The sequence below is a fragment of the Notolepis coatsorum genome (genome assembly GCF_963971535.1).
Source record: "Notolepis coatsorum genome assembly, chromosome: 20".
Taxonomy (NCBI): Eukaryota; Metazoa; Chordata; class Actinopteri; order Aulopiformes; family Paralepididae; genus Notolepis; species Notolepis coatsorum.
In genome coordinates, this window is record NC_140184.1 from 10288972 (window position 1) to 10306906 (window position 17935).

The following is a 17935-nucleotide window of genomic DNA, read 5'->3' on the forward strand; positions in this document are numbered from 1 at the left end:
ATTTAAATAGTAGAATCTTGTAAATATTTAGGAATTTGGTTAGATAGTGTGTAGTGGATGTCCCTTATGGGCATCCATAGCTGTTGCTGTAAGGCGTGGCGCAGGCGCAGTTGTGTTAGATAATAAAGACGTTACTTGAAATGGCCACGCTGTCCGAGTCCTTATATGAAACACCACCTAAGCTTTACCACATGGTGTCAGAAGTGTTCAACCCATGTCAGAAGGGTTAACCCGTTACCTAGGAGACGAAGAGAAGAGACTGGTCAAGCGGAGAGAGAGATATTACAGGCTATTACAAGAGTTAGCACAACAGCTAACGTTGGCTAACTATGTCACAGGACGGCGAAGGGGCACCAGCGCCAGCAAGGGCGCCGCCACCAGCACCGGCAGGTTGCGCGCAGACGGACAGTTTCCATGTCAGCGCACCGGAGAAGTTTGACTGCACAGACGGCAAGAACTGGCCGAGATGGATCCGGAGGTTTGACAGATATCGCGTTGCATCGGGACTGGATAGGAAAGGAGAGGCTTTCCAAGTCAATACGCTGATATACTTCATGGGAGATGAAGCGGAGGACATTCTAAATGCTACTCAGCTGAGTGCGCAGGAAAGGCTTGTATATGCAACTGTGGTTATGTGTTTGGAAGAACATTTCGTAGGGCGACATAACGTCATATTCGAGCGTGCGCAGTTTAACGTACGTAAACAAGAGCCAGGGGAAGCCGCGGATAGCTTCATAACGGCAGTGCATAAACTTGCAGAACACTGTAACTTTGGGGTGTTGCGGGAGGAGTTAATCCGGGATCGCATTATTGACGGGATAAAAGACCTGGCCCTTTCAGAGAAACTGCAGCTGGACGCTGACATGACATTGAACAAGGCCATCAGTCAAGTGAAACAGCAGGAAACGGTGAAGCAGCAACAGACTGTGATGCGTGGAGGGGCTCCACACACAGAAGAGAGAAGAGAGGTGGTGGATGCGATCTCTCGTCCATTCAAAAAGAAAGAGGCATATGGGCACAAACAAACAGGGTATACCAGAACAAGACAGACAGAGACAGTCAAAAACACAGAGAAATGTCAGAAATGTGGTCGATTTTCCCCCCATAGCTGGAGAGAATGTCCAGCTAGCAATGCAGAATGTAGGAAGTGCCACAAAACAGGTGAAGTAATCATTCATAAATGTATACCGTATCTCTTGATCGTATAGTGGAATTACCCTTCTCTCTGCATTTGTTGCCTTTCAATTTGGTTCGGTTGCAGGAAGGAAGCACGGACGAGATGTTTCGAATAAAGCAGCTGTGTTTATTCCATTCCAATAAACACAAACTAAATGAATAAAACAAGTACTGAATTTACTTTCTATATCTAAAATCATCGTCTTCGGTTTGGCTGTCGGTTCATGTATCTGATCGGCTGGTGCCGCTCAGAACGTCTTCTCCGGTTTTGTTGTCTCAGGTCGTCTCGGCAACACGAGGCCCGTCCTTTGTTTGTGCTGGTTGCCAGGGCAACCCTGGTCCTCCGTGATCCTCTTAGCTCAGAGCTGGGAGCGCTCGTTTTTCTTCTCTCTCCTGATCGTCTCCCCAGCGTCTGTAGATAAAGACAAATCTCCGCCCCTTTTTCCCGCATCGTCCTGGTGACGATAGCTAGGGGCGTCACTGTTTTCTATTGGCTTAACGTGATATCGGCCATTTTGGATCCTTAAAGGGGCAGGTCCTATTTACGTCTAGGGACTATTTTAAACATGTCGTCCCCTTATATGGAAGTTATCATCATTCATCAATCATTATTAAAATGGTCTATCTGTCATTATTATTAGATTATTATTATTATTATTATTATTATTATTATTATTATTATTATTATTATTATTATTATTATTATTATTATTATTATTATTATTATTATTATTATTATTATAAAAAAAATAAAAGAAAATCATAAGCATAAACATCAATGCCAAGATTTCAAATTTGACCTTAGTGGTTGTTGACAGAGTCACCTGGGGAGCAACAATAATATGTTCATGACGACAAGGTCCTTCTTTAGCCTTTAATCAGCGTGGTTTATTTCACATTGTATGCACCATGAGACCTTCTCTCTCTGTGAGAGGTAGATGAGGAAGAATGGGGAAGAGACAGAGGGGGAGGGAACAATCCCTTATATACCCTCTTACCTGACGTCAGCTACAATAGCTACGTCTCCTTGAGCCTATAGCGCCCTCTTGTGGAACAGTTAAGCAGTTACATGCAATCATATATAACACATAAACTCAACAGTGGTGACGACGTTTTTCTTTGTATAGAGATCTGTGTTTGGGGAGGAAGAATATTGGGTTTCAACTTGAGAGAGAAGCTATAAGATATAAGATAAGGGAAGTTTAGATTTATCCTTATCCTTCCTGCGTGGCTATGCAGGCGACCGTTCTCTATTGCTGTACACATGTGAGACATGCGCCTGTGCCAGATATATGGGCCGGGCAAATGTAAAAGAAAATATAAAAGAAGTTGAAAGATATCTTTTTAATTCAATGTTTGGTTGTCAAATCCAGTAACTGCACACACCATGGTGGTGGTGGCCCTGTTGGAAAGCAGTCTATGCCACGCTTTCACAAACCAAAAGACATTTTCTCACTCTCCATTAACGGCATATTAAAAGCGTATTTAATCTATGAAGAACACATTTATATAACGTAGCATCTGATACTGGACTGACTACAATATTGACAGATTCCTCTTGTTGAGCAGAGCATGGCTTGTTTAATGTGAGAGCATGGCATGTTTAATGTGAGCGATTTGCAGTGTCAAATTTCCCTCGGGATAATAAAAGTATTTCTATTCTATTCTATTACTTTTGGTGTTAAATAGCTTATTTATTATCTCTCTTGTGCATTGGTTGCCATTTAGTTTCATAGCGATGGTCGGTGGTGAATTAATTAAATATATCTTTGCCAGTGAAACTGATCTGAAACTTTCACTCAGTATAGGCTTCACTATATTTATTCAGTTTAAGAAGCTTAAGGGAGAGCAAATATGGGTGGATTAAACTCTGCTCTAAAGAAAAAAGTTAAGTCTGCAGTTGACCTTATAGACTTCCACATAGGTTCTTCATCTTGAAACATTTATTTATACTCAGGTGAGCTCTGAGGTGAGGCCACCTCATTTACAGAACTGCTGAGTGTACAACAAGATAAAACAACAAAACAATCAGTTAAAAACAGTTACAACATGAATCATAGAGAAATTAAATAAGACTTTTAAATTCCGTAAGGGAAAGAACTTCCCACTTTAATTTTGACTGAATGTTATTCCAAGACTTTGGGGCTGCATAAGAGAATTCTGTCTTGCCAAATCCTGTACTAGACCGTGGTATTTTAAATGTGATCCAGTTACTAGATCATGTTTGATGGGCTGGAGTATTCCTGTCCAACAGTATATGGTGGCTGTTTGCCGGTCAATGCCTTGGAAATGTACAAGAGCCAATGATAGTCTAGCTGAGCTGCCAGGGATGGCCAACCAACCTTACTGTAAACAAGGATACAATGGTGTGTATCATACCTAAGAACAGATACGAATATATACGAAACTCTTTTCCAACAGAATTGAGGGAATCTTGAGCAATTTCTGTACAGAAAGCCAACCTTTTGGCACAGCTTAGATGCAAGTTTCTCAGTATGAAATGTAATTTTTTTTGTCTATCCACAGGCCCAGATATTTATCTTCAGTGACTCTGCTAATTTATGCACAATTTAGTGATGATATCTGTAAACTATTGTAATAAAAAAAAATTGCCCTGGAAAATATCATGAATTTTGTTTTATTAGAATTGAGAACAAGCTTAAGTTGATCTTGCAAAGCAATAAAAGAGAGCTAAAGGGGGCGGCTAGGTGGTGTAATGGGCAAGGCACTCGCCACCAACGCAGGAGACGCTGGGTTCGAGCCCAGCTCTCGGCGTTGCTACCAGCTTGGTTGGTCGCTCATACTAACACAATTGGCAGTGTTAGGGGTAGGAAAGCTGGTGGGTGGGTCCTGGTCGTTGTAAACAGCGACTCCTACAGTTCGGTCGGGGCGCCTGCACAGCGAGGGAGGGATCTGGGGGGAGGTAGTGTGACCTTCCACACGTTACACTCTCCCAGTGAGAGTCCGCGCTGCCAGGCTGGCTGCCGGCTGGCTGCACATGTGTCGGAGGAAAGCATGTGATAGTCTCTGGCCTCCCGGACCAACAGTAGGGGCGGGTGCGTAACAACCAGGAAGGGGGTTGGGAATTGGCATAACGACTAACAGTGGGATAGGAGAAAAATCGGAAAAAGGAGGGGGGGAAAAGATAATAATAAAAGAATAAATTAAAAAAAAAGAGAGCTGAAAGTTTTCAGTAGCTAACTGCACAGAATCCGCCATACAATAGTTAACTGTGTCATCACCAGCATATACATGGTCTTGACAGGATCCATGATGATAAAATATTCTTTATGTAAATTGTGAAGAAGACAGGGCCCAGTACCGAACCCTGCGGAACTCCCTTGCCCATGGATAGAAACTCAGACCGGACATGGCCAGCTCTCACACACTGATGCCTGAATGTTAAATAGTCATCAAACCAGCTAAGGGCATTGGCATCCAGACCAATACTAGTTAGTCTATGCAGTAGAAGGGAGTGATCGACTGTATCGAAGGCCTTCGAAATGTCTATGAAAAGTGCTGCGCAATGTTTTTTATTATCCAAGGCTGAGCTAATATCGTTCGCAAGTCCAGGGGTGTAAAAAGTACCCAGAAATTATACTTAAGTGAAAGTATGGGTACCGTCTCAAAATCTGACTCAAGTAAAAGTCAAAGTATCTGGCTAATAACACACTTGAGTAAAAGTCAAAAAGTCCTACTTTTAAATGTACTTAAGTACTAAAAAGTTAAAGTAATGTTTTTTTTAAAGGGATAGACCAGGGGTCTCTGGCTGCGGTTAGACTGACTGATGTTTTCGTTTCGTTTGGAAGATGAGTTTCGCTTTTCCAGGTCGCAACGTAGTGGCAGCCGAGTTAGACATTCGTTTTGCCTCCTGAGCACAGTGATCAAGGCCATATTAAGACTTCAGAGGCCCCTGGGCCAGATTCTTGTGGAGGCCCCCCCACACACACGTGCACGCACGCACAGTGGCGTTTTTATATGTCACTTTAAAAAATATATAGAATACCGTAATTCCTCTAATAGTAACCCCGGCTTGTATTTGTATTAGGAGGAGGTATGTGTAAGAGAGAGGCCTATATTTCTAATTTTCGTATCTCTTTTATTTTTTTTACTGAATGAATGAATGAATGAATGAATGAATGAATGCATGAATGAATGAATGAATGAATGAATGAATGAATGAATGAATGAATGAATGAATGAATGAATGAATGAATGAATGAATGAATGAATGAATGAATGAATGAATGAATGAAAACTTTATTTAACAGATTGCAGAATGGGTACAATACAGTACGGCTCAATACACACAATTGTTAAGGCAGGGGATGCAGACCTGAGAAAGACGTTTGTCTTGTTTACATCAGGTCCCCCATTTTCAATTCATATAGACATTTATGACATACACAACATACATGACATTTATGGCATAGGGACATATAGGTATTTAGTACTAGTACTAGTGTGTAGTGTGGAGGCCCCTAGTCGCGTTATTTCTAAACCTAGCCGCATTTCTGGCAAGACGCTCTCTGATTGGCCGATGCCTGTTTCTACACTGGTTAAGCTTAGGCACTCTTTTGAAGTTGGTTAAGGTTAGAGTTTGTCTTAGAGCGTGACGGGCTGACGGCAAGTTCTTTCGACGGTTAAGCTTAGGCACTCTTTCGAAGTTGGTTAAGGTTAGAGTTTGTCTTAGAGCATGGCGATAGAACGCCAGGTAGTTTGCAGGCTGTTTGACGAGGAAATGGGCAAAGACACAGCTCGTCACGCGATTGGGCAAACATGTCAGTGGCCAATCAGAGAGCGTCAGTCAGTGCCAATCATTCAGTGTCACAGTATGACATCGATCTCCAAAATAAGAAAAAAAAAAAAAATGTGGGGTGACGAGGGGCCTCCAAAAATGTTTAAAATAAAAGTTAAAAAAAAATAAACAAATATTTGGGGCCTCTAGTGACGAGGGGCCTCCAAAAGAAAAGAAAATAAAAGTAAATAATAATAATAATTTGGGGCCTCTAGTGACGAGGGGCCTCCAAAAGGCCTCTAGTGACGAGTGGCCTCAAAAAATTTAAAATTAAAGTTAAAAAAAAATTTTAAGAATTTGGGGCCTCTAGTGACGAGGGGCCTCCAAAAAAAAATATAAAAATTTTATTAAATTTTTTTTTTTTTTTTGAGGCCCCTCATCACTCGAGGCCCACGGGCCGCGGCCCGGTCGGCCCGGTCGTTAATCCGGCCCTGACAGTGATGTAGTACAATGTCAAAGCAGTAGGTGGCAGTAGGTGGCGAACATGAAGGCAATTTTCAACCAATCAGAACTTGAATGAGGACACTCCACATCCTGTTCAAAATCTCAAAAGCCACCGTCTTTAAATGCCTCCGCGAGCCATTTTAGCCAATGAAGCATTATTTTTCAGCAAGAAATAAAGTGCAATAAACAAAAACGGATACATTCACTGTGTGTTCTGCCTCATTTGTTGATGATTTGTTGATGAAACAAAACTAACATCAACACAAGTGACCACCAAGAGCGGATAGTTTAGTCTCAAAAAAGATCGCTGATGTTGTTAGCTATGTTGTTAGCTACATGCTAACGTGAATGGAATATGCCATTATAACAGTATAGCATTGTGGCTAGCAGCTAACGTTAGCTCACGTCAGTTAGCCAGCCAGCACCAAACTGATGATATCGGGAGCTATCAGTAGCTAGATAACATTAGAGACAACGCCTCATGTATTAAACAAAAGTGAATAGATAACTGGGCCATTTTGTTTAATGCTTGTTATGTTGAAAGAGGGGCTCTGAGCTAACAGGGTCTGGTAGCTAGGTAGCTACGGTAGGTAGCTAATGTTAGCTCATGTTAGCCAGCTGCTCATGCAATCGTTAATGCTAGCAGAATGAATGGATGTAAACTTTATTTAACATATTGCAGAATGGGTACAATACAATACGGCTCAATACAAACAATTGTTAAGGGAATGCAGACTGTTGTAGCTTGGACTGGGGTCCTTATAACAATAACTTGACAACACATAACTTAACTTGCTAGAGACATGATCGAATAGACGTTTATGCGCCTCGCTCTCCTGAACACGGCGTGACCCATAACTAATCGATCAGAACTAAATCGGCAGAGAAAAAGCCCATTTTAAAGCACCTATTCCGCATGGACATGCGCAGAGTGCCCATGGAGTCTGGACGACGCGAGATGACGCTCGAATGAATGTGGACTGTTCTATCAGAGGGGGGAGCTGTTAGGTCCCCTCCTCATGAAAATCGTGTAGTAGAAATATCCATCTATGAAAAGCGTGTGTGTGTTGATGGCTTAGTCAAGATCCACGTGGATCTGTTTTGTATATATCTTTCTGCACACGTTTGCGCTCATACTTCCTGCAACAAAGAGTGACGTCACGCGGACTGTACCATTTGAAAGGGGTTTACCCTACGATAAGACGTCAACACTTGTAAGCTATAATACTATTGCAATGACTGTTTCTTTCAATTCTACACAATTAAGCATGGATGAAATTGAATAACTATTTTTATGATGGAAGTGGGGGGGGGGGGGGGGGGTTAAAATAAATGAGGGTAGGAGCTCCGGGCACCACACCATTTATGAAAACGTTAGTATTCTTTAGTTTTTATTTCTCTACTGTTTTCTTTCTCTGGCCTACTAAAAGTGTCTGGGAACCACAACAAGGGTGGATAATTGTATGTTATTGTCTTTTTCTTTGTTGTTTGTTATTTTCTTTTCTAAATATCTCAATGCATACAGTGACAATATATGCTTTAGAACAACTTGACATACTCATAAGTAATACTAATAAGATTTTGCAACCATTATGTCGGATTTGATAATAAACTCATGGAATGTCAAAGGCTTGGGTAATCCCATTATAAGAGCAAAAAAAGTATCTGTTCTAAAAGATAAGATGGTACATATAGCCTTCCTGCAAGAAACATTCTTATCAGAAATTTAACATTTAAAGCTACAAAAGGATTGGGTGGGACAAGTGTATTTTTCTTCATACAAAAGTCACAGTAGGGGAACTGCTATTCTAATCAATAGAAACACGCCATTTAAATTAGAGAAAAAAATCACTGACCCAAATGGGCGATATGTTTTGATTTCAGGTTCTATTAATGGAATATCTACCACTTTCCTTAATATCTACGCTCCTAACACAGATGACCCTGCATTCATGTCAGATATGGTATTGCTTTTCAACGAAAACTGCAAAGGATTTGGGGTCATAGGCGGAGACTTTAACTGTGCACTGAATCAGAAGATGGACAAGACCACACAGTCTAAAAGTAACAAACCAAAGTCCATAAAAGTACTCAAAGGTTTATGCAAAGAAAGTGGCCTAGTTGATGTGTGGCGGGAACTAAATCCAAAGGTTAAAGACTACACTTACTATTCAAACGCCAATGTCTCATATTCTAGGATTGATTACTTTTTGATCTACTCAAGACATCTTCACATGGTAAAAAACTGTTGTATCAATCCAATCACACTATCAGACCATGCGAGAATTGACTTGACCGTTCGTCTGGATGGAGAAAAGTTCACTCGTAGGCAATGGAGATTCAATACCTCATTGCTGAGGGATGAAACATTTAGATCAAAAATGAAGGTATGGATAAAAAATTACATAGATGAAAACAATGATCCTAGCATGGACCCAAACATAATCTGGGAATCTGCAAAAGCCACTTTAAGAGGACATAATTTATCTCATACACATCATTTAGTAAAAGGGAAGAAATCGCACACACAAAAGAACTAGAAAAAGAAATTGAAAGATGCGAAGCCCTCCATAAAGTTGCAGCAACAGAAGACAACTGGAAACATTTAGTAAATTAAATATCAAGACTACAAATATAATTATGCAACAAATGAATCAGGTTAGACAAAAACACTATGAATTTGGCAACAAACCCAGTAAACTATTAGCCCATCAACTAAAAAAAGAACAAGCCGAAAGGACTATAAAAGCAATTCGGTTCAAGGGCAACATCACACATCATCCAAAAGAAATCAATCAGGCATTCCAGGAGTATTACAATATACTATACAAATCTCAAAGTAATTACACACAGGAGGAACTGGATAGATTCTTAGAAGGTATCAAAATGCCAAAGCTCTCAGAATCAGATCAAGAGAGTCTTAATGCACCCTTTACCGAACAAGAAATACTAGCAACAATTAATTCAATGCCTATAGACAAAAGTCCAGGACCAGATGGCTTCCCGGCACAGCTATATAAGGAGTACTGGAATGACTTGAAACCCATTTTTATGGGAATGATTAACAACTTTGGACGCAACAAGGCACTTCCTCAAACAATGAGCTTGGCAAACATCACAGTACTGCATAAAAGTGGTAAGGATCCATTAGACTGTTCATCATACAGACCTATAAGTCTTTTAGATCATGATTATAAGACTATCACCAAAGCATTAGCGAAAAGACTTGAAACCATCACGCCGAAATTGGTAAACCCAGATCAGGCTGGATTTGTTAAGGGAAGATATGCTACCGATAACATCAGAAGGTTATTAAATATAACCAATCATTTGAATCTAAAACAGAGGCCCTCTCTACTCCTATCTCTGGATGCAGATAAGGCTTTTGACAGAGTCGAGTGGAACTTTCTTTTTAACGTGTTGCAAAAACTTAATATAGGGTCACATTTTATCCAGTGGATTAAAGCAATTTATCAAACTCCAAAAGCAGCAGTTATTACTAATGGCAATACATCTGATCCGTTTCTCTTAATGAGAGGAACAAGACAGGGGTGCCCAATGTCAAGCTCATTATTCGCAATAATAATAGAAATTTTGGCTGCATCTGTACGAGACAAAATGAACATAAAAGGAGTGTATATCGATACGTTTGAACACAAAATATCTTTATATGCTGACGACATTGTTCTATACATTGAGCAACCAGAAAACTCCTTATTACATCTGTATAACACAATCGAACAATTTGGAAAGTACTCAGGATACAAGATAAATTATAATACATCTAATGCATGTCTCCTACATATGAAACCAACAAAAGAAATGCAGAAATCCTGCGGCTAGGTGGTGTAGTGGGCAAGGCACTCGCCACAAGTGTGGAGACGCTAGGATTCGCGTGTTCGAATCCAGCTCTCCACATTGTTTTTCAGTTTGGCTGGTCGTCCGCAGTAATACACATTGGCCGTATTACGGGGAGGGAAAACTGAAGGGTGGGGATCGAACGTTGTGAACAAGCGACTCCTACAAGTCGGTTGGTGCGCCTGCGCAGTAGAATCAGGAAGTGTCGGGGGCAGCGTGAGCCTCCCACGCGTTACTCCTCGTCACTGAGAGATCGAGCTGCGCAGGTGAAAAGATGCGACTGCTGTTACCTCAAGTACCGGAGGGGACTTGTGCTATGTATGACTTAGTCCACATTGCAGCCGGCTTGTGGGAGGCAAGAAACAGCGTTCGTGACAGGGGAGGGTTGAATTGGATGATACGAAAATTGGGATGGGAGAAAATATGGAAAAAATGGGAGAAAAAGTGGATCAAAAAAAAAGAAATGCAGAAATCCTACCCATTTCGATGGTCACCAGGAGGCTTCAAATACTTGGGAGTACACTTTACACCGCAATTAAATGATTTATTTGAAAAAAATTACACTCCTCTTACAATTGAAATTAACACAGATCTGGGTAGATGGGACAAACTACCCCTATCCCTTCTAGGAAGGATAAACGTCATCAGGATGAATATCCTTCCGAGATTGAACTTTCTCTTTCAAAATGTACCCTGCTACCTATCTATAACATATTTTAACATATTGAATAAACGTATCTCAAAATTTATTTGGTCCAATAAAAAACCAAGGATTAAATTACTGACTCTTATGAAACCTGAGTCCATGGGTGGTCTAGGTCTTCCCAATATCCAACACTACTACTGGTCAGCCCAACTTCAAACTATAGTATCATGGTCATTGGGAGGACCAGACTCACACTGGATACAGATAGAAGCGGGACTGGTTGATCCTTTACCTCTAAACTCTCTTTTTTTTATAAAGAATTTTGACAAAATAGAAAATATAAAGCAATATTTCACGGTTGTGAATACCCTATCTGCATGGAAAGTTTGCTCGAAAAAGTTTGGCATAACTAAATGCATCTCTGTTTATTCACCTATTCATCAAAACCCTGACCTAAAAAGATATTTTCATTCAACTGATATAAACAAGTGGAGACACTTGGGGGTAACTCAACTTAAAGACCCTTTTCATAAAAACTGGAAATTAAAAGCATTTCAGGAACTAAGAGAAGAATACAACATTCCTAACTCAGACTTCTTAAAATATATGCAAATTCAAAGCACTTTAAGTTCACTTACTAAAGAAAACAAGTTAAGCTTTGAAATGACAGAATTGGAAGAAAAACGAACTACCTCATCCACAATTAAAGGTAAAATCAGTGAACTATATGAAATTCTAACTAATGAATGCCAAACAGTCTTCCCAGCTCTATTAAGATGCTGGGAGACGGACCTGGCAACGAAATTTGAAGAAAACAATTGGCAAGATATCTGTGATCGAACTTTCTTTGCCTTTACAAGCAATAAGATCAAAGAAAGTAATTTCAAATTTATTCATAAATTCTACCTTACTCCTGTAAAAATGCACAAAATTTCTAAAAGAAAACTCACCAAATTGCCCAAGATGTAAAATTAAAGAAGGAACATTTCTGCATATGTTCTGGCAATGTAGCAAATTGAAGCATTTCTGGAACAAGATCCACTTATTTACTAAATCTGTCATGGAGTTGGAATTTGAGTTGTCACCATGTGTCTATCTATTAAATAATATAACAAACTGCCACTTAGACCAAAAGAAATGCAGACTGTTGGTATACATAACATATTTTGCAAAGAAATGTATACTTCTTCTATGGAAAAATGAAATCGCACCAACATTCAATATGTTCATAGAACAAATATCTCAGTTTCTTCCCTTAGAAAAGATAACGCTTGAAAAGCACAACCAGGGTCACTTATTTCAAGAACTTTGGAATCCACTCTATACTCAACTGGAAACTCATAATGTAGTCCTATAAATGTGTCATATCTAATATAACAGACGTGGAGTTTTAGCAGATTAGATTAGCTGATCTGTTGAGGCTCTTTGTCTGCATATAAGTGCCTGGTTGCCTGCGCATGGCTGTCAAACCCTGCCCCCACGGGGTCGGGTCTGGGAAAGGGAGCTGAACACGCAGCGGCCCGGACCCTTCCCTGTCGGAGTGGCCATCGATAAGCGGGTGTGAGCAACTGGGTGCTATAAAATGTCACTGTTTACAATACCGACATTTGCACTTTTATTCCTTATTACTTATTTACTTATGATTTACCTACTGTCCCTTTATTTTATTTTATTTTACTTTATTTTTATTATTATTATTATTTATTTATTTTTTGTTGTCTAATTGTTTATTTGTGTGTATGTGTGCCTGTATGTGGGCAAGTGTATGTGTGTATGTGTGTGTGTGTATGCCTGTATGCGCGTGTGTGCGCGTGTACGTGTGTGTATGTCCCAGTGTGTGTGAGTGTGAGTGAGAGATGGGAGAATGGATTGAGTGGGGAGCACAAGGAAAATTGTTAAAAATTGTTCATGAGAGTGACACTGAACATTCTGTAGATCTGTCGATTGAATGTGAAACCTCATGAAAAATAAAAAGATTTAAAACAGGACCAGGCTCCTGACCCGAGGAGACAGGTCTTTATTCCCATCAGGACCAGGCTCCTGACCCGGGGAGACAGGTCTTTATTCCCATCAGGACCAGGCTCCTGACCCGGGAAGACAGGTCTTTATTCCCATCAGGACCAGGCTCCTGACCCGGGGAGACAGGTCTTTTGCTGCAGCCGCACCCTGCCTCTGGAATGCCCTCCCCAGCCAGATCCGGACTGCCAACACCCTACTGTCAGCCCTCAAAACCCACCTTTTCACTCTTGCTTTCGACCATTAACAGATTTTTTTGGTTTTGTTTTGTTTTGTTCTGTCTTTTGTTGCTTACATTGTAAAGCATCTTTGAGCACTATAAAATCCCATTAAAAATGTAATGTATTATTATTATTACTGTGCTGCGTCGCCATGCACATGGTCAGCGTTTGGGAGAGGTGCGTGCTTTCTCCAGCAGTCGGCTCTGACGGCATTTTCACATTCGACGATAAATTAAACTTTACAAGTGATACACAGGTCGTCATTCAACAACGTGCTGCTCCTGCATTATTGCCAACCCTTCTTTACTTTGAAAGATTGCATTCGTCAATGACTTAGGCTACGTTTAGACGAGCGTTTTGGGATGGAAGTCTGAACAGAAACCGCAAAAGTCGTCTTGCGGTTTCACTTTTAATTTTGCCTTTAGACAAGCGTTTTGGGGTGGAATTCTCTGTGCAGACGAGGCTGTAACAACTCGAGACAACGGAGCCCCGCTGTCACACGATTGGCGCATATGTCACATGACGTGCTGTGAAGACCCGCCCTACTCTGCCTCTGATTCGCAGAGTGTGGGTGGGGAATGTGATTGGACCAAAGCAGAGTCACTCACAGACAGTGGGTCCAGTCATAATAGTTGTGATAGCCGCGGGACAGATTCTTGTGTATTTAAAAGCAGTGGTGCGTTATTGAAATCAACTGGGATTGCACGCACCTAATGGCGCCACATGCACGCGCGCTCCCGGCGCGTGCGCGCGCTCCCGCGAATGCGCATTTAATGTCCCCTCGCTTGAGCACAGACTACAGACAGTGCCTAATTGCCTTTACGAATGGAATGTAACACATGTCATTCACAACAAGTTAGGTGTGAATGTGTCTGAGAACGTATTTAACACACCTGACGACCGGCGCTATTGATATGCAAATAGCGAGTATACTTATCTGGGCTTGCACGTAGTGCACCCTCGTCCCATGAAGAACGCATGCCTGTTTAAAAGTACTGCCAATGTAGCCTTCAGGTGATCGCCATGGATAGAATCAGACATGCTTTGTTTACGCTTCTAGGCTACTGGCGCATGCCTGTGATGTAAGCAGTAGGCGCGACGAGAGCCTTGACGACCCTTTCGTCATCGTTTTATGCGGTTTGATAGTTTAGACGAGAGCGCAAAGGTTTACCGTTTCTAGGAATTCCACCCTGGAAGGTGGTCTCACTTTTTTACGGTTTCACCCCGTAAAAACGCAGTTTCCGTATAAACGAAAGACACATCTGAAAAAATATTTTTGCGGATTCACCTGCTAGCGTTTCCGTCTAAACGGGGCCTTAGGAATAAACATATTGTATTGGGTGTCCCAGACCAGTCCTGGGAGAGTCATAATCCTAATGTAGTGTCCTTGATATCAACGCGAGTTGTTTGGTTGATTGATTGATTGATTGAAAAGTTTATTAACAGATTGCAGAATGGGTACAGTACAGTACAGCTCAATACATACAATTGTTAAGGGGATCCAGACCAGAGAAAGACTTTCGTCTTGTTTACATCAGGGTCCCCCATTTTCAATTCATCATACATCATTCATCATGGTGTAGGCTAGGGTGACCATATTTAGATTTCCAAAAAAAAGGACATGCTGGCCCCAGCCTCGAGATACTTAATGATACTTTGCACAATCGAAGCGGGCATGGCCACCTTCATTTCACTATATGTCTTGTGTATGTATGTGATGAATAAACCTCTTGAATCCTGAATCTCTACTCAAAGTTTACTCAAAGATGCCTTATTGTTTTAACCTCAACCTCATTGATGTTCATGCACCCAGAAAAGCGGCAATTTCTTTTACTTGAACTTGAGGACTGCATACTTCTTTATTTTTATACATTATGCTTATAGCAAAAGAGTAACATAGGGCTGAACTTGAGTTGAACTTGAACTTGTGTACTCACGTTTTTGTGTAGTAGTTGCAATATTCCAAAATAATTAGGGATGTCCGATATTATCGGCCTACCGATATTATCGGCCGATATCGGCATACAAATGTGATATCGGAAAATATCGGTATCGGATTTTAAAAAAAAAATTACATTTCTATAACCTTTATTTACCCAGGCAAGCAAGTAAGAACAAATTCTGATTTTATTTATTGTCAAAAGTATGCATAATGTTGTGTTAATTCCACAACAAGAGATATGTAATGTTAATTACCTGAAACTATTCAATTTTTTGGGGGGGGGGGAAACCCTGCATATATCGGTATCGGTTGATATCGGTATCGGAAATTAAGAGTTGGACAATATCGGTATATCGGTATCGGTAAAAAAGCCAATATCGAGCATCCCTAAAAATATATATATATATTTTTTGTATAAGCTGGAAAACCCAGCAAATCCATAGCCTGAAGTCTTTTGTAGTAGGTTACAGGTCCAAATTTTATACAAATCCGTTCAGAAATTTGTCTTCTAGAGACATCCGGGCAAACCGTGTGCCAAGAAAAAAGCTCTCCATCTCTCCATTTCTTCATCCAAGTAAATTCATTCGGAATTTGTATCACTTGCTGTCTTCGCTTGTAAATTTTCACCTAGATCCCTGATACGCACACCCCCACGTGGGATATCACTGGAAAGCTACACTCATTGTTGGCTACAAGTTACAACGCTGACCAATAATTTTTGCAATCGGGGGATAATTGACAGCCTCGGGAGTCCGGGGTGATAATCTGACGCGTGCGTGCACGCCTGACATATCGGCATGTAACTCGAGAACCGAGGCACAGGTTTTTTCGAGTCAGATGGCATTCGAATGGCAACAAATAGCGCTTTAATTTGGTCATTTATGTTCTAAAAATGCAGCCCCGAGCCTTCAGAAGCTCGCAAAGTGCTGTGAAACTGAAACTGAAACTGAAAAACAATGAAACCCAGACATTTCATGAATTTATAAACCCCCCCCGGACGCCCCGGACAGGGCGTGAAAAGAGGACATGTCTGGGCAAAAGAGGACGTTTGGTCACCCTAGTGTAGGCTACCACATCAAGGTAACAGAAAGGGCCCGGCCTTTTGAAGTCTTTCCAAGCTAACACCTGATCAGCGTCTGACTTTGTTGTGGTAGCAATTAGCATGGAGTAAGCACAGCGACTGTAAGATACTGGAGAGATGTGAAACTGGTTGGAGTCGGGGGGGTTTGTGGGCAGAATGCCCAGGTGTCTCATACACAATCCAACATACACATCCTCAATGTAAAGAGCTTTGACATGCCTGGATGCCTCCACAAGCTTCCTGGGAAGGTCTAGAGAGAAGACGTAGCCCAGTCCCAGAGCGTAATGTGGGTAATGAGACTCGGGGAACACCTTGACAGGTAGGTACCATTTAGAATGTGGGTCTCTTAAAACTACAGCTCCACCTTCTACAAGCCCAGTCATGTAGTCGAGCGTTGGCGCGTTCAACAGCATGCTGACCAGGTTATGCGTGTTGAGGAACATGTCTGAGTCGATCTTCATGGCGTACGAGGCACCGGAGCAGTGGGAGTCAAGCCACTCCATCATCACCATGGTCTTGATGGTTAGGTTCTTGTAACAGTCCAGGAAGTCACTCTGCAGCAGGTCTCGGTGCTCTCTGCTCTCCATCAGAACCTGCTCTTGGACCTGCTCTACCCCGGGCAGTCCCAACAGGAAGAACAGCGTCACTACTTTTCCCAGAATCACACCTTCACTGCCCCAGGTACTGCGGATAGTGTCGCGGGCCGCCCTATCGTGCGGCGCTACCGGCACGATCAGAGCCAGGAAGGTCTCCCGCTGGCTGCATGTCTCTAACTCATTGATTGTGAACCAGTACTCGTGTGGGTAAGCTACAAAGTAGCGCGATTCTGAAGTCGCTCTCCATAGCATGTAGCTCCAGGGCACCGGAAGCCGTGTCAGAACGACGTCAAATATGATCACAGATGTTGTAAGAAGCAGGAAGAGAAAGATGCATCGACACCAAAACCTCCTCCATGTCTGGCCTTTGTCTGCCATCTGAATTCCTGCTGGAAAACATGTTTGGGACGACACAGGAACGTCACTTCCAGCAATAATCATGATAATGTAATCTAACGTGATGCAATTTGTGATTTGAACATAGCGTTTGAAGGCTGGCGAGCACATAAAAAGTTCAATTAATGATCACAACCTCAATCTTCCTTTTACTAACTGGTTGTGCTTTTTATTTTTTTTGCCTCACCTTTGTGTATGTAGTGTAGCAAATCCCCATCAGGGCTATGCTTAAGACAACACAAAGGTGGTGCTTGTGCCTCAGTGAAAGGTTGCTGTTTTACTGGCCACAGGCTCTCACTTCATACAGGTAGGTATAGTCCACTGGTCTGGGATCTGCTGGTGAATCTTCACCATCACTGGCCACAGGCTCTCACTTCATACAGGTAGGTAGTCCACTGGTCTGGGATCTGCTGGTGAATCCTCACCATCACTGGCCACGGGCTCTCACTTCATACAGGTAGTCCACTGGTCTGGGATCTGCTGGTGAATCCTCACCATCACTGGCCACGGGATCTCACTTCATACTGGTAGGTAGTCCACTGGTCTGGGATCTGCTGGTGAATCCTCACCATCACTGGCCACGGGATCTCACTTCATACTGGTAGGTAGTCCACTGGTCTGGGATCTGCTGGTGAATCCTCACCATCACTGGCCACGGGCTCTCACTTCATACTGGTAGGTAGTCCACTGGTCTGGGATCTGCTGGTGAATCCTCACCATAGCTGGATCAGACATCCTGTGAAACAGATTTGTTTTTATTA

The 17935-nt window shown here is 41.8% G+C and overlaps 1 protein-coding gene across 1 annotated transcript; it reads right to left on the minus strand.

The window, feature by feature from the left end:
* Positions 1 to 226: 226 nt before the first annotated feature.
* LOC311247291 (beta-1,3-galactosyltransferase 2-like) lies at positions 227 to 17629 on the minus strand (the record flags this gene model as incomplete). Its single annotated transcript, XM_084337650.1, has 3 exons — positions 17362 to 17629; positions 16173 to 17167; positions 227 to 238 (listed from the first exon to the last, which is right to left on the minus strand). The coding sequence occupies exons 2-3, from the start codon at positions 17154 to 17156 to the stop codon at positions 227 to 229; spliced, it is 996 nt and encodes a 331-aa protein (XP_084193776.1). The 5' UTR covers positions 17157 to 17167; positions 17362 to 17629.
* Between the last annotated feature and the right edge of the window lie 306 nt (positions 17630 to 17935).